This window comes from Lepidochelys kempii, chromosome 1 (genome assembly GCF_965140285.1).
Source record: "Lepidochelys kempii isolate rLepKem1 chromosome 1, rLepKem1.hap1, whole genome shotgun sequence".
Taxonomy (NCBI): Eukaryota; Metazoa; Chordata; order Testudines; family Cheloniidae; genus Lepidochelys; species Lepidochelys kempii.
The window spans coordinates 98,380,779-98,404,195 of record NC_136380.1 but is presented as its reverse complement, the minus strand read 5'-3'; the positions used below and the strand labels follow the sequence as shown (position 1 = coordinate 98,404,195).

Here is a 23,417-nt window from a genome sequence, read left to right as displayed (position 1 = left end):
GGGGCTGAGGGGTTCAGAGTGTAGGAGAGGGTCAGCGCTGGGGCAGGAGGTTGGGGTGCGGGAAGGGGGTGAGGAGTGCAGATTCCAAGTGGTGCTTACCTCAGGTGGCTCCCAGGAAGCGGCCAGCATGTCTCTCCGGCTCCTAGGCATTGGGGCGGCCAGGTAGTTCTGCGAGCTGGCCCCACCCACAGGCACCGCCCCCACAGCTCCCATTGGTCGCGATTCCTGGCCAATGGGAGCTACAGAGCCAGTGCTCAGGGCAGGGGCAACGCACGGAGTCTCCGTAGCTGCTCCTATGCCTAGGAGCTGGAGGGACATGCTGGCAGCTTCCTGGGGGCCACACAGAGCCAGGTAGGGAGCCTGCCAGCCCCACACCAACCAGATTTTTAACGGACCAGTCAGCAGTGCTGACCAGGGCCACCAGGGTCCCTTTTCAACCCGGTGTTCTGGTCGAAAACCGGACACCTGGCAATCCTAGATAAGATCAGGTGTAATATTAGAGACCTGGGTTTTACAGCTACAGTGACCATGCATAAGCTCTCAGTTAACTTATTTTACAAGGGAAGAATGTTCTGCAGCTCTTCTCTAACTGTCTTCTACATTGAGGTAGTCAACTTAAGGGCAGTGACTTGCATGGGTATTACACTTAGAAGAGGTGAGATTTCCACTCCTGGTCTCCTCTTTCCCAGCTCAGGAGCTGTACCCTAGGCTACAGGGTATGTGGGAGTGGGAGAGTCAGTCAGTCAATCAGTAAGTCTCTTTCTCTCTCGGCATTTGCACTGCAGCAAATATGTCATCAAATTCAGAAGGTTCACCATATATGCACCTATTTTTCGTTATGGCTACAAACTATATATAATACTCTCCAAAAAATCCACAACCCAATTGTAACTGATATTCTAGGAAACAGCACGAGGAACAACACTGTAGCCAAAAGGGCAGGTCGCAGAGTGTTTTAGCTTTCTTGCAAAAGAGGTACAAAGTAAAATGAGACAATCCAGTGGAAGGGGGAATGGAAATCACACAAAGCGATGATTTTTAAACTCTTATTCTTCCGATATCAATCATTTTTCATGAAACCACCTTGAAAAAATTAAACACTCAAAGTTTATAGTTCATGTTTTGGTTTTTACCATTTCAGTGAGGTTTTTACATGTAGGTTTAAAACTCCTGTTAAAGAGAACACTGTCACGCAACCTTAACTATCACGCAGCTGTTGCTGCACTATAATCAGCATGCCTGTTACTGAAAGAGAGGATGGAAGAAGAGAGAAATGTTCACTCACCTTCTAATTTCAGTCCTTTGAAAGGACACATTTATCAGTGATGACCATGAAGAAAACTTAAAACTTTAAAAATACCCTAGATACAGCAAGCTGGAGTATAAATAAGAATGATTTGGTGGAAAGTGTAAATGACCATGTTTCAAGTCTGGGTGAGGTTCTTTGGCCTGTGTTATGCAGGAAATCAGACTAGATGAACACGATGATTCCTTTTAGCCTTAAAATATACTGAAGTCCTCTTCTCATGGACAAGACTACAACAATAGCACATTACAACTATCCAGGCAAATCTACCTCCCCAAACATGCATGTGACTGTATAGGATAGTCCACAATCTGCTGTGTATTGAAGTCAAGTTTACTTACAACTGTAAATGAACTGGTTTAACAATAAAGCCATCACCACACAGTCAACGCAGTTTGATTCTCACAGCTTCTTACTGTTGCATGTTTTCTTTCAATATCAGAAGTATTCAACTACTTGCATACCATGCTTAATACAAACTGTCAGGTCAAATTGAAAGAGAACCAAGAGCCATGGGATCCTCACCTTGAGCATATGAAATGGATGAAAAAATGACACTATACTGATACATTTTGCACCGACTTTGCACTCATTCTTCACAAATGTAAATGATGAAAAAGTTCAAGGCTGTGGAGAATCAGAGCCTTAATGTCCTTATTTGTTCTACTAAAAACAAATATATCATTACATTTTTCAGTAAATAAAGCCATGGTAAGTTAATATTTTTAGTAGGAAAACTTATGCAAATTCTTAAAGGCAAGACAATATTTATTTCCGTGTTTTCAAGATTTTCTGTCATAAGTATGGAGATGTTGCAGCAAAGATAGCACAAACAATAGATCTCTTTGTCTCAGTTTTTCATCACTGTGAAATGTGCATCAATAAAAAAAATAAGAACAAAATTTTCCATGTTTAGCAATTTATTTTTTAAATCCAGGATCATTCTCAGTATGTTTCAAGTAATTCCAAAGTAACAAAACATTCCGATACTTTGGCAGGAGCATTAGACACCCTGCTAGTGGATTCCTCTCTGCTAAGCCAGCACTGGAGCAATGTAGGTGACATCAAAGAGGAGCCACCCACTGGAAGGCTTAGAAAAAGATAAATTTCAAAGCCCCAAAAGGTATTGAAAAATATTCAACTCAAAGGTTAATAAGAATAGCAAATATAACTAGGTAGGAGCTATCTGACTGGAGGAACGAGCAAGACAAAAACACTCCTCTTCAAAAATACTGAGAGTATCGCTACAAAGAGGCCACAACTTCCTCTGCTACTGACAGACAGCTAGACAGGTTGATGGAGGTGACTCTTCAAAAGAACAGGAATTAGCTGGTAAGTGACAATGTCTCTTTTATTTCAAGAACCCATTTACCAACACTGACTAGAGGGACATACCTCGCAGTGGAAATATGGAGCACAGGATGATGATTCTGAAGGGAAGGAAGGCCAGTTGTTCATTCCTAAAAACACTTTGCTGAACCCGCCCTGTGGTGTCCCAGATCTACTGTACAACAAAATGAGAGGCAGCTAACATGCAAGAAAGGTGTCCTAGGGAGTGGAAGCCTCTGGTCCTAAAGGTATCTCCCAAGCACTCCTGTTCTAAATACAAAATTCATTTTCTGAACACAGAAATGAAGTGCCATAGAAATCCTTTAATATTGCTGTCGATCCTGTGTAATCACTAATAAGGGCTGCAGATCTACCAGGAGGCTTGGGGAGTCCCCAAGCTTCCTCAAAGAGGAAAGGTGAAGACCGCCTTCTTCTTTCCAGATGGGCACCAAAATTAATGGAAAAGGAGAAAATTGTCAGAGAGAAATTAAAAAAAATAGGGTAAAGAATCCTTTGCAAAAGGCTCTCTTATGGAAAGAAAGAGGAAGCAACATTTGCACACTTCTGTGGAGGCCGAGAGACAGGTGTGGGTGTGGCCTCTTCAGTAAATTAGGCAGCAGAAGAATTTTTCAGGTGGTTTTTTTTTTTTAAAGGAGGGGGTGAAAAAAGAGGGAATTTGTAAATCTGGCTCCATTCTGCTATATTGGACAGAAATGCCCATAAGTAGTTATGAGTTAGGTTCTGAGCAGAAAACCCATGGCAGGAGAAATTAATGTTAATGTCCCTTTAAATAAAAAGATCCATATTTTAATGGCAGACACTCCAGGCAGTGCATTTTCATCTAACACACGACTATTAAAAATTCAGCAATACTTTATATTCCTTTCCAGATAGAGTCTTCTGTTCTTAATACGTTTTTATGTAAATCTTCATGCATGTTTACGATTGTCCTGGAAATTAACATAATATTCCAGTATATTCTAGGGATAGTCAGTGCTGGAAAGTACTCATCTTCTCCGTAGACATATATCAATGTCCAACCACCAGAAGTAGAACGATCGCCAGTGCCGATGGCGAGAAGTCTGCTGAAAGGGAAACTACACCCATTTTGTTCAGCTTAGCAGTAAGAAAGCCTACAGGGAAAGAAGTACTTGTCATCCTGAATAAACTATTAAATTGATTTATTTTAAAAGTTTTTAATGACATTTCCCATTTTTGAGTCTAGTGCTAGAGGTGGCTATTTTTCTGAAAAGTGTAATTATTCGTGACACTTAGCCATGTAGGAGTCCAAAGTAAGCGACTTGTTTCAATACTGATTAGTAGTGACTAAAAGAATACTTGAAATGATCAGTTTTAAACCTGAAATATTCCAAACCCAAATGTAATTTAAACATCTCCCATTTTTTTTTAAAAATACAAAAATATTCATTGGTGACTGGGGCTTCCTGCCCTACAACCTTTTGGACCCAGACATTACACCTACCAAAACAGAAGCTGGGGGGAGAGGGCTGCAGAAAATCAGGCTCTTAAATTAGTGAGCAGTGCACAATGGAATTAGCTCTTCTTTTCATAAAGTATATGTAATATACAATTCCCTGGCAATATATACAAAAATTTTGAAGAAATTTCTTTTAACTAGAGTGTACTGCAGTTCGTTACTTTCAGAATATAATCCATTTCAACTGAAAGATACTTTCCCCCATCCAATTTTAAAGTTTTATTTCTATTAATGTTCATGGAAGTTACACCAGCATCAAGAAAGGATACACCCCTTTAGGTTAAAAATACATAATCACAGCAAGGTGTGTACTGAGTTCTGTCTAATTTAACCAGATTTGTAAAACCAGATTTGATTATGGTAACTCCATACACCACTTTGAAAAGCTCTCTCTGCTCCAAATGGGTGCCAGTTGCTTCAACAGATTCATAAAGTGCAAAGCCAAAAGGGACCACTATGATCATCTAGTCTGAGCACTATAACACAGGACACAGAACTTCCCCAAAATAACTGCTAGAAAAACATCCAATCTGTATTTTAAAATTATCAGTGACGGAGAATCAACCACGACCCTTGGCAAATTGTTAATAACTCTCACTGCTAAACTCCTTATTTCTAGTCTGAATTTGTCTAGCTTCAACTTTCAGCCACAGGATCATGTTATACATTTCTCTATTAGACTGAAGAGTCTATTATTAAATACTTGTTCTCAATGTAAGTACTAAAGAATAAATTCAGTAATGGCCAATTTCATCTGCACACAGAGTGGAATGACCCTCCCAGAATAGAATGACCCCTGCAGGCTCAGATAGGAGAGAAATAAGGCGGGTGAGGTAATATCTTTTATTGGACCAAATTCTATTGTTGGAAGAGACAAGCTTTTGAGCGTTACATAACTCTCCTTCAGGACTAGAAAAGGTAACCAGTGTCCAACCTATATACAAAATAGGACAGATTGTTAAGCAATTGTTAAGGGTTTTACACATTTGTTGGATTCTACTTAAAATGAAATGGGCAGTTAACACCTCTTCAGTCCTAGGACAAAAGAGAGTAGTAGGCAGTAGAGTTAGGGTATGTTACAAACTGTTGAAATGAGCCATAAAACCCAGTGTCTCTGTTTAGTCCATGTTTTTTAATGTTCATTAGAGTTATGAATTTAGGTTCTCAGCTTTGCCTTTTGAAGGTGTTGTGCAAGTATCCTTTGAGGTTGAGAACTGAAAGGTTAGATATGGAGTGATCGCTTTGTGAAAAATGTTGGTCGCTGGTGATAGGGTGTATTTATCTTTTATCATTTTTCTGTGCGAGTTCATTCAGGGGCATAGTGATTGTCTCGTTTCACCCACATAATTGTTGCTGGAGCATGATATCCTAGTTGAGGTAGACCACATGTTGTGATAGACATGTATGGGACTCATGGATCTTGAAAGGTATATTGTGGAGACTATTGATCATTGCAGCAATAGAGATATATCTGCAGGTTTCACATCTGTTGTTCTGGCAGGATCTGGTGCCACTTTGAGTTGGTGGATCCTGGTCTATGGGGAGCTTGCTTCTGATGATGAGTGTGGAAAGGATGGGGAGTTGTTTGAAGGCCAGAAGAGGGGGTTTAGGAAAGATTTCTTTCAGAATTCAGTCCCCATGAAGCATGGGTTGTAATTTTTTGGTGATACACTGCATGGGTTCCAGCGTGTGGTGGCAGGTGACAACTAGGGCTGTGCAGTCAATGTTTTTTCTTTCCTGTACTGAAAGACTGTCCAGGTTCTCTCAGAGTATTTAGGCGGCCCATTCCATGATGCAATCTACTTCTCTGGTGGAGCATCTTTGTTCAGTGAAGGCAGTTTTACATCTGTTCACGTGTGTAACCCTGACAGAGGCGATGTGTCGGGGGGGGGGATGCAGGGTCAAGTGCCCCCCAAAGCAGCTGCCCAGGCGGGGAGAGGAAGGAGCAGGGCCAGAGCTTCTCTGGCCATGCTGGGACGCTGCCCGCAGCAGCTGCTAGGGAGAGAGCCTGGCTGCGGTGGCGGGCTGCTTCCCATCCAGACTCAGCTTCCAGGGACAGTGGCCGAGCGAGCTGGAGCCCCACCTCCCTCCCCTGGCATGCTTGTCCCTTGTCCCCAGAAGCCGAGGCCAGGCAGGGAGTGGGCTGCCACTGCCGCCTCTCCCCAGCCAGGCTCTCTCCCACGCAGCTGGAGCAGCAACCGGGAGTGGCTCCGTCCTGCTCCAAACCCAGCTGCCAGAGAGAGCAGCCAAACGTGCCAGGGGTAGAGGAGGAGCTGGGGGTGGGGCAGAGAGGAGACACATGGGGAGATCATGTGTCCTCCCCTTTAGCTGGTGACCCCCCACTATGTGGAGGCACCAGTTGTCAACTCGGGCTTTCTCTTCGGAGCATATGCTGTGGTAACAGGCTCAGTTAGCACATCTTGCTCCAACTGGTGAACCCAGGACGCTCTGCAGATTGGTAGAGACAGGAAGGAAAGGAAAGAGGAGCATGATCTTGTCCTCTACCTTTGAGGTGCAGTGTTTCTCTAAAGGCACATTGAGGAAGCAATCCCTGCCTGCTCAGGCAGAAGGACTTGGTTGTGATTGGGCATTGCATGGGGTATGCAAGAATGGTGGGCTTCACATGTACTCACACTCCCCTGCACACCCATGTGAGGGCCAGACACAAACTGGCCCTAAATTATGAATTTAGAAAACAAAATGTGAACAATTAATTACACAAATGTTAATATTGTTGTAACCATAATGACCAGAGAACGTGAAGGAATTACATTTTGAGAATTCATCAATAAACATTTTGGCAAGGCAAGGTTTGATTAAGGAATTAAAAAACAGATAGATATTTGACAGATAGATGCTTAACATTATTTCACTGTCACTGAGCAACTTTAATGAGATTAGATTCTCTAATTAATGTTTCTAACCCTTCAACAGACAAGATGCTTATGATCTGCTAGACATTTATAGAGATGGATCTTAAATACATAGATGAAAGTTTGACATTTAGATACTCAAAATTAAGATGCTCTATTCACTGACATACTATCAGTAATAAAAAAGATGGGCAGCTAGCATTATATATGTAAACAACATAAAGATGGCAGGTGAAAGATTTTCATAGCCGAGAAGTAATTGGGATTCTAAAGATTTCTATATGAAATAATACTTCATAATATAATAAATTACTTACTTGTAGCTGGAGGTTCTTCGAGATGCGTGGTTCCTATCTGTATTCCACATGAGTTACACATGTGAACCATGTGGCTGTGTCCAGAATTTTTTTTTGCAAGCAGACAGTGGAATACACATAGAAACAACTCATCTCAAAGAACCTCCAGCTATAGGTAAGTGTGGTAACAAGCAGTAGTCAGACAGGAAGTGTGTGGATGCAGAAGTGAGACTGACTGTAACTGGACCAGAGTGTAATGTCTCGTGTGAAGGTATGCAAAGAGCTTCAAGTAGTTGCCCTACTGTCTTCCTATTTCTAGGAGAGGGACATCTCTCAGAGATGCAGCTGAAGTAATTTGGGGAATGAGCCCTTCTCCCCTCCGGAGGGGCGGGGAGATATGAGCTAGCTGGTAACAAAGAGTGATACAACCAGAGATCCATTTTGAAAATCTCTGCATAGATACTGCTTGAGCCCTGGATCCCTTTAAGGAAACAAATAGGTTAGGTGTCTTTCTAACATCCTTTGTTCTTTGCAGATAAAAAGCCAAAGCCCTTCAGACAGCTAGACTATGCAGCTGTCTTTTTTCATCTGTGCCATGAGGTTTTGGAAAAAATACTGGGAAGTGGATGTCCTGCCTCATATGAAACTCGGAAACTACTTTAGGAATGAATCTAGGATGGGGCATAACGAGACTCTTTTATTTATAGAAGATAATATATGGTGGCTCCACCAGGAGCACTCCCAACTCGCTGATTTCTGGCTGACATTATGGCTATTAGAAAGGCCATCTTCATGGACAGATGGGCCACAGAACACTATAGAGCAGTGGTTCCCAAACTTTTCCTCTCACAACCCCCTTACCAGTCATAGAATGTGTCTGCAACACCATACTCCCCTCTCCCCTGGGCCAGGAGCTGAGTCGCGGCTGGGGTCAAAGTGGGGCTGGATGGTGCTCTTCCCCCGCACCTGCTGGTGGGCTGGCCCGGGCCCTGCTGTCCCCTGTTCCCCCCCTCTCCTCCCAGGAGTGCCCCACAGTTTGGGGACCACTGGAATAGAGGCTCAAAGGGGGGTTTAGTGAGTGAAAATAAAAGAAAATTGAGGTCCAAACTTCACCAGTGGTGGGAAGGATCTGAGAACCCCCTTCAGAAATCTAGTTGTGACAGGATGTGTGAATTTTGTACAGTTATCCACCAGAAGATGGAAAGTGATTATCACTGCTAAATGTTCTTGAAGAGAATGGATTGCGGGACCCATAAGGGTAAGTAGATATTCTAAGATACCAGGGATCCTGGTGGATTATGGAGACAAGTTGAATTAGTGAGTAACAGCTTCTCATAGAGTCTTTTCTGCTTTGGTTAAGGATGGATTGTGCCCTTTTAGAACATGAGTTCACATGCACATTCAAATATCAGGCCCTGAGTTGCAGTGCTTCCAGATTGGGGTGCTTGAACCTGCCCTTGTGCTGGGCTAGAAAGTCTGGCAATGTGGGGATGTTCATGGGTGGGTAACTGAGAGCTTCAGCAGATAAGTTAACCAGAACTGTCTTGGCCTGGATAACGGGTTTGCAGCTCCACCCAGCTTCCTCCATGGGGGACCCACAGCCCCCAAAATTGCAGGAGGCCCCAGCCCTGGGGCGGACTCGCCCGCAGTCTCGTACCCCTCTCCCCCGCGCAGGATTTTTTCTTTCGCTTTCAAAGGATGCCAGTCCAATAACAACGTACAAATGACCACTCTCAGCTTACCTCACATTACATACAATTTTTCTACATATACTGTAGCCTGCAACCATGAAACCACTAATCAGGCTCAAGTGCAGCCATGTCTGATGAACATGCTCCTGGAAACAGCATTAAATAATACATATTCAGAGAGGAGCTCTGCAGTAGCCCTTTCCACAGTGCTCTGTATAGTCATCAACACACAAACAAAGGAAAGTACAACAACAAAAATTCTTCACTGAGTCTTTGGGCCCTCTGGCAGCGAAAGGGCTTGGACCTCCCCAGCCTGGCGTATGTGTGCGCATCGGGCCTGACTACCTTCTCGTAGCCTTCCACTGAAGCCACAGGAGACTGTGTTCTCAGCCCTCTCCTGGTCCCAATCTCTCTCATGGAGCTGGGGCCCTCATTTTTATCCCCCAGCTGAGAATCAAACCCAGCTGGGTTGGCTGATCCCAGGCCCTGTTCCACTGGGCAGCGTCCGCTGGCTCCCTCGACAGCTTTGAGGAGCAGTGGGCGCTGTCCGGGGTTCTCTGCTCGGTGTCCTCATCCGGTATCCTTATTTTGAACCTTTGACCCTCACTCCCGTCCCTGTTTTTCATTAGTTGTCCCCCATAATCAGTTGGTCCCTGGGTCCAGTGGTCCCTCCCGCTAGGCTGGGGGAAGGGCCTTTAGCAGTGGGTGGGCTTGCGTCCACCCACTTCCCGGGATTTTTGCATTACCACCTGCTTCCTGGGCTACTCTCCAGTTCCGGGCTGACAGCTCCCTACCCCTCCTGCTCCTTAAAGGGACAGACCACTCTGTTACACCCCCATTTCATAGAGTGAAACAGGCTGACTACTAGCCAGGTACACTTGTGCTGCAAAACACAGTTGGGTTTCTCTTTCATTTCACCATGTCTTCCTCATTCACAGGAGTGCTAGTAAACATTGAAAGAACTGGGTAGGGCTGGGGAGACGAGTCTGGTACATCTATACTGCAAGAAAGGTGCGTTCTTAACTCATGACAGCCAACCTGATTAGCTACTTTGGGTTAAAATAGCAGTGAAGACACAACAACTCTGCTTTTAACTTCGGTTAGTGGGGCTTCCGTTCAGCCCCAGGCTTTAACTTGAACTGCTTTTCCGAGTTCATAGCAGAGTTGCTGTGTCTTCACTGATTTTTTAACCTGAGTTAGCTAGCACAAGTTAGCTAACCTAAGAGCACACCTTTTTTGCAGTGTAGATGATTGCTTCTTTTCACTAATAGCCTTTGTCTGCTGGAAAACTGGGTTGTTAGACTGGTAGCTTTTTAACTCTGAAACTGGTGATTCTCATTTTAATGCTGATGTCCTAAAGGATCTTCCCTACTTCGTTTTCCTGACGCTCACGTAGCAGATGGTGCTAATGGCTAGCCATATGTTTCCTGCATCAGTAAAAAGAAAAAGACCAGATTGCTGACACTTTGGATGTGGCCCTCTGGTGCCATGAACGGTTGGCTACAGAGAGCAATAATGCTTGAATTTAATTAAGTTCTGAGTGGGGGTTTTAAGATGGCTTTACACTATCGCTTACCCCCCTCTTTTTGGGGCTTTGTTTTGTTTTAATTGTCTTCTGCGTCTTTATTTACAGACTATAACCTCTGAAAGGCAGAACATTCCTTCCCTCTCCCTCATGCTAGCTTCTTACAACTGATGTGGGTATACATGGTTGATACCTTTTGTTTCAGCTGTTGTACAACACAATTGCTTGGGGAAATGCTTGCTTTACACATGCATTTTTTTTGCATCATGCTCTGAAGGAAGTGAGTCTGCCTGAGCCCTGGTCTATGCTACAAACTTATGTCAGTATAACTAGGTCTCTCAGGGGGGTATGGATTTTCCACATCCATGAGCCACTTAGTAATACCGACCTAACCTCCAGTGTAGATAGCGCTATACTGATGGGAGGGCTTCTCCCGTCAACATAGCTACTGCCTCTCCAGCAGGTGACGTAGCTCTCCCGTTGGCGTAGGTAGCATCTTCAGTAAGTGCTACGGCAGCACAGCTACTCTGTAAGTGTAGACAAGCCCTTAGTCTGATTTCCAATGGACGCTGCTTTCCTAACACCCCAACCCATCACAAAGGAAAATGTGGACTTTGTCAACTAAAGCGTCCCTACTGAGCATAGCAGATGTGGTGTTGAACAAAGAAAGGATAGTCACTGAGATAAATGGGTTCTAGCTAATTAGGAGCTTTGCGGATGAGAACAAGGACTTGGAATGAACCTTGAATTCAACTAGCAGCCAATGTAGAGTGCAGAGCACTGGTATGGTGTTGACTAATAGCACCTCTGGCCACATCTGCTACCTGGGCATCTAAAGGCAGAACTAATATGCCACAGGACTGTCTCTTCTCAGCAGGTTTGCAGGGTGGATGGATGGACAGACGGACGGACAGAGACAGATAAACATAATGGCACACTGAAAATAAATGGAATGGAATCAGAGAAAACCATTCAAAGAATAAAGAAAGCTGGCTTATAATACCAAGAATATAAGTAAGTAAATGTATTGGACTACTTTATGGCCTTGAATGTGCTCTCTTAACTCCCATTGACTTGAATACAAGCAGCTTTGTATACTCCAAAATCATATACTTAGGCCTGATCTACACTTGGGGGCAGGGGGGGGGGGAATCGATCTAAGATATGCAACTTCAGCTACAAGAATAGCGTAACTGAAGTCGATGTATCTTAGATTGACTTAGAATCACTTACTTCCTGTGTCCTCGCGGCGTGGGATCAACAGCCGCCACTCCCCCATCGACTCCGCTTCTGCCTCTCACCATGGTGGAGTTCCGGAGTCGACGGTATAGCGATTGGGGATTGATTTATCGCTTCTACACTAGATGCAATAAATCAATCCCCAATAGATCAATTACTACTCACCGATCCAGCGGGTAGTGTAGATGTACCCTTAGTGATCCTAATTTCTCTGGAACCTGAACTTTGCTAAACTGGACAAAACCAAATAAAAATTGTCCTATCTCATACTGTAGGGTCCACCTTAACTCTCCTTTTTGTATCTGGCAAAGAAGTGCACATCATGTAAAGTGAGACTTCTATAATGTCTAAACAAGCACTAGGATAATTTGCAATGAGGAAGAGGTAAGGGAGAACAGAGGTATCCTCGCCCAGGATAAAATATCTAAATTCAATAGCAGCAAATGAAAAACTACATTTCCCTGTTCTGTGAATTTGTACCTGTATTAACAATATATTAGCAATTACACAAATCACCAATGGCGTGAATAAATGGGAAGCTGTCCCACTCAGGCTCTGGGAAAAAATAAACTTGATAACAATGAGCACACTGCTCAGAGGAATATATGTGCCATGGGGACTCCTATTCCAAATGCCCCAACACTATTTTCAGAAAAGCAATATCCTTTAAAACAAACAAACAAACAAACAAAAGAGACATCAGCAACCAGATGAACTGTGTGGGTTTGTGGGTGTTTAGATTCTAAAATCTGAGTCAATTCCATAATGCCTTTATAGGAACATAGGACATTGGATGAGAAAGGACTTCCTGTATCATGAAGTCCAGTCTCCTGCTATTGCAGGCAACCCTGTCATATAAATCCCATTCATACATTCATCAAGCTCCAACTTAAAATTTTGCCCCCACTACTTCTACTGGGAAGCTGTTTCAGAATCTCACTCTTCTGATGGTTAGAAACCTTCTAATTTCCAGCCTAAATGTTTTCATGGGCAGTTATACCATTTTTTCTTGTGCCAGCATTGTCCCTTAGCTCAAAGAGCATGTCTCCCTCCCCAGTTCTTAGCTCCATGATGTATTTATAAACAGCAATCATATCCCCTCTCAGCCTTCATTTTGCTAGGCTAAATAAGCTAGGCTAGACTAAACAACTCCACTCCTAAGACAGGCTCTCCATTCCTTTAATCATCCTAATAGCGCTTCTTTGCATCTATTTGGATTCAATTTCTAATAAGCCAGGCCATGCAAAGCACATATGCTGTTACAAATAAAATATTTACATGAATGAATGCTGAGATGGAGCTGTCCCTCCCTTTTCCATCCATGGCTATATTAGGCTCTGGATCCTGTAATTGCTACAAAATCGAAACCCCACATCCATCTATACAGCCTGTCAGATATAGGTCAAATTAGCACGTCAACACAAATTCCACCTTTCATCTCACGTAGACGCCCCAGTGTGGGGGAATCCCATATTAAAAACTGGGAGGAAGTCAATAAAGTGAAAAAACTGAATGCAATGCAGCATACTAAAGTATATATATCCCAATTAGCAATCCAGGACCAGATCACATCTAAGCCAAAAGAAAGCCTAGCTGTGTTCCTAGCAAGTGAATTATTTTGGAGTGATTTTGAGGACAGAAAAGAACATTCTCCTGATCAACAAAGAATGGACCCGATTCCTAAATTACAGATGTTACAGCTCTTAGATCCTTTCTCTCATGGATTTTCAAAGAAGGCAGCCCCTGCATGAACTGTTAAAGAAGGGGGTGGAACAGAATTGGGGACCTCTGGAGCACGAAGCCATGATTTAGTTAAAGGAGGCCTTAATTTAGGCTCCAGTTTTATACCCCGGGTGCGACCATAGCTGGCAACTACAGAAAAGGGAATGAAAGTTGTGCTAAATTAGAACCATGGAACAGGCCTCCGTCCTGTGGTTTAAGCCTCCAAAATTTTAAGTAAAATAGAGAGGGGGTTTACTCCCTGTGAACAAGGAGATTTGGGCACTAGTTTGGGCTTTGCAGCCTTGGGAATATCTGGTGGGATTGTCTCCTGTGTTACTGAAAACTGCCCACTTCCCAGTGAAATATGTGCTTATTCGCAAGATTAATAGTGGTCAGGTGTCCAGCCCCAGCAAGCCCTAAGCAAATTTGGGCTGATAAATTTGCTGAGCCCCAAGTGGGTGCTTAAAGCACAATTAAGAGTTAAAGAGCCCCGTCCCAAGGGAAAAAGGGGGGAGGAGAGGGATGAGGGATTTAGGCCCAGATAGGTCTCTGTACATGTTAATAAGTTTAGTTAAACGTTTAAATGTATACCTCCCGCTATATAGGAGCGGAGAAGTTTTGTTTTGCTTTGTGTTTTAGATTACCAATTGCATGGATACTGGAAGACCTTGAGATGATGCACTTGTATATGCTGCTTTGGCTGGCATTTGGATCGCAGGCCTACTCCTCTGATGGTGTGAATCCGGAACCTGGTATGCCCACAGTGTGGGGAAACTTCCCGTGGATAACAGTGGTGTTCAAAGTGAATGACACAGAGGAACTTGATGTCAATCCTGGTGACCAGAAAAGTCTCCAGTAGTGCTGCCAATGCCCCTTGGAAGTGGTCAGCTGCCAATGGGAGAGAAGTGACCCCACCCACAACCCACTTCCAGAAGACACAACGAAGGGTCATCTGCTGATGGAAAGAAAAATCAGGAACATTATTTGGGACTGCAGATTGGTAACAATTTTAGTTTAAATTTTAGGTTTTTTCCCACCCGTAAACCCCTCTGTGTTCATTTATGAATTGACATCCCCAACTGGACAGCATCAGGGGAAGAGACCATTCATTTTAGGCTGAAACACTCCCTTTTATACGCAAACATTGGGCAGGAAAGTTTTGGGGAGGCAAGACTAATGATAACGACACCAGGAAGGAATGGGATGCTCTTTTGCCTTGCACTTGGGAGGCCCCAGGTCATTAAGAAATTTGTAACAGGGATAAAGGATGTTTGAATAACAGGATGGTTACATGGTGTTTTGGTAAAATGATTAAAATGTATAAAAGCGTGAATGTTGGAACCACCTGTAAATGATCTGATTGAAGCATATGCATTTCAAACCGATGGGAAGAAGCATGTAAAGATGAAGGTAAAAAGTAAGTTGAATTATGGTCAGTGTATGGATGTACAGTAGACAATTAAATACACCTTTACCCGATAAAATGCAGTCCGATATAACGCAAATTCGGATATAATGTGGTAAAGCGGCGCTCCGGGGAGCGGGGCTGCTTTACCTCATTATATCTGAATTCGTGTTACCTCTGTGCTCTCCCCTTACTTGCTGCGCCCCAGCTCACCTCTGCTCCGCCTCCTCCCACGATCGCACCGCTGCTCCGCTTCTCCCGCCTCCCTCCCAGGCTTGCTGAGCCAAGCAGCTGGCAGGAAGGGAGGCGGGGGGAGAAGCAGAGCAGAAGTGGCGCACCCAGGGGAGGAGGCAGAGGTGAGCTGGGGTGGGAGGCCGGGGAGGGCCACAGCAAGTAACCGGGGGGAAGGCACAAAGGAACAGCTCCCCACCCCAGCTCACCTCCGCGCCGCCTCCTCCTCTGAGCGCGCTGCCGCCACTCCGCTTCTACCCCCGCCTCCCTTCCTTCCAGGTTTCCTGTGCCAAACAGCTGATTGTCGTGGCAAGCCTGGAAGGGAGGGAGAAGCAGAGCCGCAGCATCGTGCTCAGGGGAGGAGGCAGAGGCGGAGGTGAGCTGGGGTGGGGAGCGGTTCCTCTCCCTACCCCGCTATAACATGGTCTCACCTATAAGACAGTAAGATTTTTTGGTTCCCGAGGACCACGCTATATCGGGGTAGAGGTGTAATATAAATTAGGAGGAGGTGTGAATAATATGAATGCAATGGGTCAACACCTAAAAGATTTAGCAATGCTGCTGAGGGTATTTTTAGATCAGCTAAGCTGTATACAGTACAGGTTTTAGAGAAATGGGAGCAATCCCAGGAAAAGGAACACTCCACTTCTTTTTGCAGGCTGTTGGTGCCCTCCAAAGTAATGTTTTCTTGGCCCTGGCATGCTAGCAAATGCAGATGCGGATTCTAGATGTGGTAAAGGACATGATTAGAGATGGTATGAGTGGAATACTCCCACTGGAAATCAGGAGCCTTCTTAGAAGAATTTGGGATTGGATATAAATGTACCACAAATACCTTAAATAAATCTGTTAGTCTTTAAAGTGCCACTGGACTCCTTGTTGTTTTTGTGGATACAGATTAACAGTTACCCCCTGATACTTCACACAAATACCTTGCAGCCACAAGATGTATGTTTAGATGTAATAGAAAATGCCTGTATTCATTTAAATAATTTGATTGTTGTCAGAATGTTATTTAAGTATTCCTATTTAAGGAATTATTTGTAAGTTGCAAGGCGGGAGGCACACAAAGTCATGGTTACCATCCATCATGCTTCTAATGAGATTAAATAAGTGAATGAGAGGGTTAGCAGAGATTTGGAACAAAACTGGTGGGAGACATTATTGAGATGGTCCTCCACAGCATTAGGGATTTAATTTGGCCTGACATTTAATTGTGGTGATTCTAATGTTTCAGGTGGCTTTGGCTGTTGTGCTTCTAGCACTGATATGGTAGATTCGAAGGAAGAGTGATTGGTTGCAAGCCAGCTGTTTTATAGAACATAGGTACCCCCCAAAGATAAGTACATGAAGTCAGGTCCTTAACGAGACAAAGTCAGGGGTGAAACTGGAGAGAAGATTCTTGCTCGGTCTCGGTTGAGAGCCTTGAGCCTAACGCTGGACCTTCAAAAGTAACCCACTGAACTCATTATATATGTAAAGGCCTTAATATTAAAAATATATGGCCTTTAAGGAGGGGAATGTTGCCCTGGATTTGAGGGGTGTGTATACCCTAGAATGTGATCAAGCTAATGGCAACCGTATTATGTGCATTCAGCCACCCTGAAGTAATGAAATAGAACACCACATAGTTAAGGATTAATTTGGAGACAGGTTTTTAGAAGCTCGGTCAAAACTAGCTACAGTTTCTGCTAATCCAAATGGGAGGAGGAGACAACTATGTAAACAACTGAGTCTGAAAACCTTGGTGGTTGGAAAACCTTGTCTAGATGCCTCTGATATTAAAAGTCAGAAAAGTGATGAGCCAGTAGGGATCATTATGACCTATGTGTTTTGTAGAAGTTAGTTATAAAAGATTAGTTAATATAGTGTAATATAGTATACTCTGAAGACATCCTGAGAGATGTTTTTCCTGACACGCTTTCTCCCCGGTGGGTGAGCAACTGGCCACTGTGAACCTGCTGTTAAATACTCAATACCATTCCAGGTGTTAGGTAAATAGCTGGGATGTTCTTAACCTATTGCTTATGTCTGCATGTGCTTTAATCTAATAAACTGCCGTGTTAGACAAGAGTGTGCTTACTTGCATTACTCCTTGATCAGACAGAAGTGCTGAGTTCCTGTTGATTTATTCCTTACACCGCCTGGAGTGAAATAGTTAAGTTGCCTCTGTGGGGGGTTCTGAAAACCCAAGTCACAACAGAACAATATAATAGATTAGAGAAGCAACCTTAGACCTCTGATTACGTCTCAACAACAAAAAATAAAAGAAAACATAAAAAACCCTTTTAGGGGGTACTGGTCTCCCCAAAGACTTTACAAAATTAAAGCTACCCCCAGGCTGGGGGAGGTGCTGGGGCAAAGGAGTCTCACTTGCACATATGTTTTAGTCATGTCTTGTTTCAAGCTTCTAGAATTAACACGATCCTAGAGACTTCACATAACCTTAAAGCAGATTCTTACAAATGGGAGCTTATAACTGCCACTTGTTGGGTGTCGTCATATCAAGGGAGATGGCGACATAGAGCTTTACTGGTTGTGAGATCATATTTTGGTAAAATGGAAAAGTAAATACCCCCAACTCATTAAGGCAGGTATACTGGGCTGGTAGACCTGGCTGTGAAGGAAAGGATCACATACAATAAACAGCAAACCCCACCAAAAAAAAAAAAAAAAACAGAGTCCATTTGGGATAGCTTGCTAGAGCTGGTTGACTAAAGATCCTTGTAGGAGGCCTAGATGTAAGGTAGGAAATAAAATCAACATACTCCCCAGACTACCTTCTTGTTCCCTTTGTCTCTCCTCCCACTTACCTCTTGTGACTGTGATTTCTTTTTATTTTTATATGTGCCATAAAACTTCATGTGCTGGGCATACTGCAGTTAACATGTGGGAATCTAAGCACTGGTCTTTTGTATCTGTTTTATATGTTGTTTGGTTTGTTATTAGAAAAAAAGATTGAAAAAGATCTTAGTAAGTTAAAACACCCAATATATTAGCACAGTCTTTTTATTTGTGCTGTCCTTCCGGTTTTCTTCAGCCTACAAAGTAAGAGGCTTTTGTCAGTCAGGAGGTATTTTGTCAGTCAGGAGGCATTTATTTCCATTATACATGCAAATGGGCACTTCTCCACTAGGAAATACACAATAAAGTCTAGTTTAAAGCAATTAATGTTCATTAATGGTCCCATCTGTATGTTTATCAGGGTACTCTTAAATACTTGATACATAGTACCAACATTTTACAAGGCATTTCTTATCAGCATGAAGACATGCCCTCTTAGGTAATCACAAGACTTGTGTAACTAGTACCAAATCCATTTATGTTGCGGGGAGCTCCTTGTTTGGTAAGGTCCGTGCAGCATTTATATGCTGAAGGGAGTTCCAGGTGCTCTCATAAGCAGGTTGATTTAAAGATTTACAAGAAATGGAAGGGGAGATTGGGTGATTTTTCTGCCTTTGATGGGAGTCTCCACTGCTAAACCATCCCAGCCAGAAAGTAATCATCACTGGCTGGGACTCCTAAAATTGCTTCTGATGAGCAAGATTTTTCCATTTGGGCTGCATGCACCACATTGCTTCCAATGGCAGGCTAAAGTAAAAGCTTCCCTGGCTGCCCCTCAAGCTACTTAGTCCTTCCCTGTTTCAAATTACCGGTACATGTACTGAACACTGTTCCACATTACACTGTCCATATATCCAGTATATTTTTCCAAGAGCAAAATTATTAGTTCAAGCAACACAATTTACTGTACATCTGGTTTCCAAGTAGTTTTTCCCCCTTGATTTTGGTTATCTAAGGTCTTTATACAAAAGACAATAGCTATAGTCCGTAATGTAATAAAAGTCCAAACCAAAAAGTAGTTTTTCTCCCTCAATTCCTTCGGTCGAGATGGCTGAGGTTTTGTGTGTAGGAAACACTGGGTTATAGAAAAACCTCCCATCCCCCGTTTTTGTTCGTTTTTAAATGGGAAAACGAAGTAATAAGATTTCCCAATTCCTCCTCTCTACTAGCATGGCCAGCCCTAGAACACAGGTCTTACCACAAGATAAAGGGCACAATTCTATGGGAATCTCTGGTTAACCCTTGGTTAAAATATTAGCAGCATATCACTGACACTGTATCAATTTTACTGCTATTCACAACAGGAGAACAAAATTATTATGTAGAAACCAGATCGATTTCTTTGAACAGTGAGTGCCAAATTTTGAAATGGGCGTCAACCTAGCTTATGTTTATGCATGAATCTTTTGCATGACCGATTGTTTTTGCATTCATTTTTGGTGCAGGTGACATCACTGAGAGATGCAAACCTCAACTGTGCACAAACCAAGCACGACAAATTATATCACTTGCCCAAACAACTTGGAATGCAAGTGACTGTAAATGCAAAATTGCTTGTGTACAAGATAAAGGCTATAATTTGAACTCTTGACCCTGAAATTCAAATGGGCTTACAATAAAATAAGTGTCATGTATTACTTGCATCCCAACAAGATGACCAAGGGTCTAAATCAGATGTGTTTAGTATTATCAAAATAAAAAAAACAGTTCAATTGAATTGTAACAGTTAAATCATTATTCCAGGGGTCTGGGGGCAGGGGAGTTATTTTAATGCAATCACTGCCACACTGTATTTCTGTTTCAATGAGATTTTCATTTGCCAGTCATTATCATTTTAGTAGAAGATTAAATTATTTGCTGCTTGTCACTAGAGGGGCAGACTGTAGACAAAATTTAAGAAGTTGACAAGTTAGATAACAGAAATGAATAGAATTTATGTTCTTATGAACCTAATGGCAAGTAATTATCTCTGAACCAGCAGTACAAATGTGCTTTTTCATCATGAATACCTGACATGTTATAGAAATTTCTAGAAGACATATCATTTGTACAGTGATGAAACAGAGTGGAAAACTGTTAAATATATAGCTTCTATGTTCAGCATTTAATAGAAGAGTTTAATTGGGCACTGACCCTTTCTGAAGATTTTGCTGAAAAGTTGAAAGGCAGACACTAAAAAGCATGAAATATCTCGCTAAGTTAATGTCTTACCAGTTTCTTCTTTTAAATATATACTTGTTTCTCACAGTTGGAACCATCATACGCTTTTGTCACAGATTCAGGATCAGCAAAACTTAAGTTACTATGAGTGTGTGTATATTATGTTAGATGTAAAGATCTATGTTAAAAGATTAAATCAAGCACAGAAAAGTTAGGAAACGCATGATCAACTTTAATTCAGCCTCCTTGTGCATATCCATTATGATGATCTTTAATTACACCACCACATACTACTTTTTTCCACAGGACCTCTGCCTCATTCAGTGCACAGGATGGACTGTGCTTAATTAATGACCAACTGTTCACTATTTTGTTTTATCCTCATAGTGCACTCTGAGGCCTTATTTACTGGGCACTATTCAAATCCTTCTCTGAAGACTAAATTATTAATTTCCTCATGGGATTTTGTATGGTGCTTATCATTATAGAATCTGTGTTTTCACAAATAATAATTAATTTATCTCCCCTGTGAGGTGAGGGACTATTATTATCCCCATCTTACAGATGAAAAGCTGAGACACAGTAATACAGATAAAAAATATCCACTGATTCTGGGTACCCAATTTGAGACACGTAAGACCTGAGTTTTCAAAGCACTTAGCATTATAAAGCACTTTAGATACTCAAGCTCAGCTGACATGCATTTCACGCAGTAGCCCGTCTTTTGGCTCTTCCAGAACCTCCTGATGTGGTTCTGGCTTCATTTTCCCCAGTACCTCCTTGTGTTCCCACAGCCCTTCTGGAGCATCACAAAGTCAACCTTCTTCTAGCACTGGCAATATGGCCATCTACCAGAGCCAGGAAGGGGAAGCACGATGTGGTGGTGCTCAGGAACTGGGGGCCTCTTTCTGGAGCCTCATTGTATCACATCTGTAGGCAGAGCTCCTCTGGGGTGCACTAACTGGCTCTTTGGACTAGCTTGAGGAGCAGTAGGTATTATCTGGGGTCCTCTGATTCCCGTCCACTCTCTGGATCCCTCGTTCTGGCTCTATGATCTTCACTCTCAGCCTTGTTTTCTCATTTGTTGTCCCTCATAATCAATTGCTGGCTGGGCTCAGTGGTTCCTGCCACTTGGTTGAGGGTGCAAGCCTTACCCAAAACAGCTACACACTTTCCAACTGATGAAATAAATGAAGCCGGGGTCCTATAAACAACAGCCTCATTCGTGACACAATCCTGATTAATTGCTGGAGTACATTTCATCCTGTGCAATGGATGAAGCTGGGGACCTATGGAAAAAACATAGTTTATGATCATATAATTAAAGACTGCATCATTATGCATATGCATAATGGGGATAAATTAAGCTTGTCAAGGCAACCTTCATTCTGGTGTTTCCTAACTTTAAAACCTTAATGATTTTTTTTTTAATTTGTGTGTGTGTGTAACAGCCTAGGTTTTTACAAAAGCAAAGTAAAATAACAGAAATTCCATCATATTGACATCCACATGGGTCACCAGCAGCACTGGAACCTTTAAATCTACTGCACAGTTCTCTGCCTCTTGAGCTAATGGAATGACTAGTAGCGGCAGTAGTAGATTTCCATCCTGCACGTGCACCAGCACTAGAGGGGGGGATGACATATCTGTGAAACCCACTGGCAAAGAATGTATTTGCAGAAGAACGAAAAGACTCAGGAATCTTGGGTTCTGTTCTAGGAACTGGAGGACAGTGTGTTCTAGTGCAGTTGTTCTAAACTAAAGGTCTGGGGCTCTCGGTGGGGCCGCGAGCAAGTTTCAGGACCAGTGTTAGATTTGCTGGGGCCCAGGGCACAAAGCCTAAACCAGAATCCCGGGGCTCTGAGCCTTGTCACCTGGGACTGAAGCAGAAACCTGAGCAATAGCTTCATGGGGCGCCCTGTGGCATGGGCCCCCGGACAATTGCCCTGCTTGCTGTCCCTTAATACCAGCACTGACTTTTATATGTAGAAAACCAGTTGTTGTAGCACAGGTGGGCTATGGAGTTTTCATAGCATATTGAGGGGGGAGTTGGGGGGGGGCTCTGTTGTGACCTGCACTGGATGTGCTATGTTTGTCTTTCTTCCACAGGACAGAAGCGACTTTGTCTGTACAAAGTGCAAGCTGGTCGCCATATTCGAAGAGAAGGTTCAAGGTCTAGAGCAACAGGTATCAACCCTGCGTTGCACAAGAGAAACTGAAGATTTCCTGGACAGACACCAGGATATGCTTCTACGGGCACAAGGTTCTGAAGATTCAGAGCAGGCTGCACACTGGGGACAGGAGGATGGTGAAGAAATTTGGCATCATGTGTCCTCCAGAAGAAAAAAGGGGAGCATCCATGTACCAGCAACGCAGATACAGGCGAGTAACCGTTTTCATGTTCTCTCCACAGGTACTAATGCGGAGAGTGGACCAGATGATACATCTGAGGGAAGGGAGCAGAAGGAGACTCCGCCAATTGGAAGGCATGAGATGCACTGTCCTAGGGTTGGGGGTTCCACGACCACCGTTCCCAAGAGAAGGAGGCGGGTGGTGGTGGTCGGGGACTCTCTCCTCAGGGGGAATGAGTCATCTATCTGCAGCCCCAACTGGGAAAACCAAGAAGTCTGCTGCTTGCCAGGAGCTAAGATTCGCGATGTGACGGAGAGACTGCCGAGACTCATCAAGCCCTCGGATCGCTACCACTTCCTGCTTCTCCACGTGGGCACCAATGATACTGCCAAGAATGACCTTCAGCGGATCACTGCAGACTACGTGGCTCTGGGAAGAAGGATAAAGGAGTTTGAGGTGCAAGTGGTCTTCTCGTCCATCCTCCCCGTGGAAGGAAAAGGCCTGGGTAGAGACCATCGAATCGTGGAAGTCAACGAATGGCTACGCAGGTGGTGTTGGAAAGAAGGCTTTGGATTCTTTGACCATGGGGTGGTGCTCCAAGAAGGAGGAGTGCTAGGCAGAGACGGTCTCCACCTAACGAAGAGAGGGAAGAGCATCTTCGCAAGCAGGCTGGCTAACCTAGTGAGGAGGGCTTTAAACTAGGTTCACCAGGGGAAGGAGACCAAAGCCCTGAGGTAAGTGGGATACCGGGAGGAAGCATGAGCAGGAGCGTGTGAGGGGGAGGGCTCATACTCATACTGAGAAAGAGGGGCGATCAGCGGGTTATCTCAAGTGCCTATACACAAATGCAAGAAGCCTGGGAAACAAGCGGGGAGAACTGGAAGTCCTGGCACAGTCAAGGAATTTTGATGTGATTGGAATAACAGAAACTTGGTGGGATAACTCC

The 23,417-nt window shown here is 43.5% G+C and overlaps 1 protein-coding gene across 1 annotated transcript in view; it reads right to left on the bottom strand.

Annotated features, from left to right (window-relative positions):
- The window catches only part of HS6ST3 (heparan sulfate 6-O-sulfotransferase 3), a 538,088-nt gene that overhangs the window by 147,882 nt on the left and 366,789 nt on the right, over window positions 1-23,417 (bottom strand). Inside the window, 1 exon segment of the mRNA XM_073348045.2 lies at window positions 17,716-17,732. Coding sequence (XP_073204146.1) covers window positions 17,716-17,732 — 17 coding nt within the window.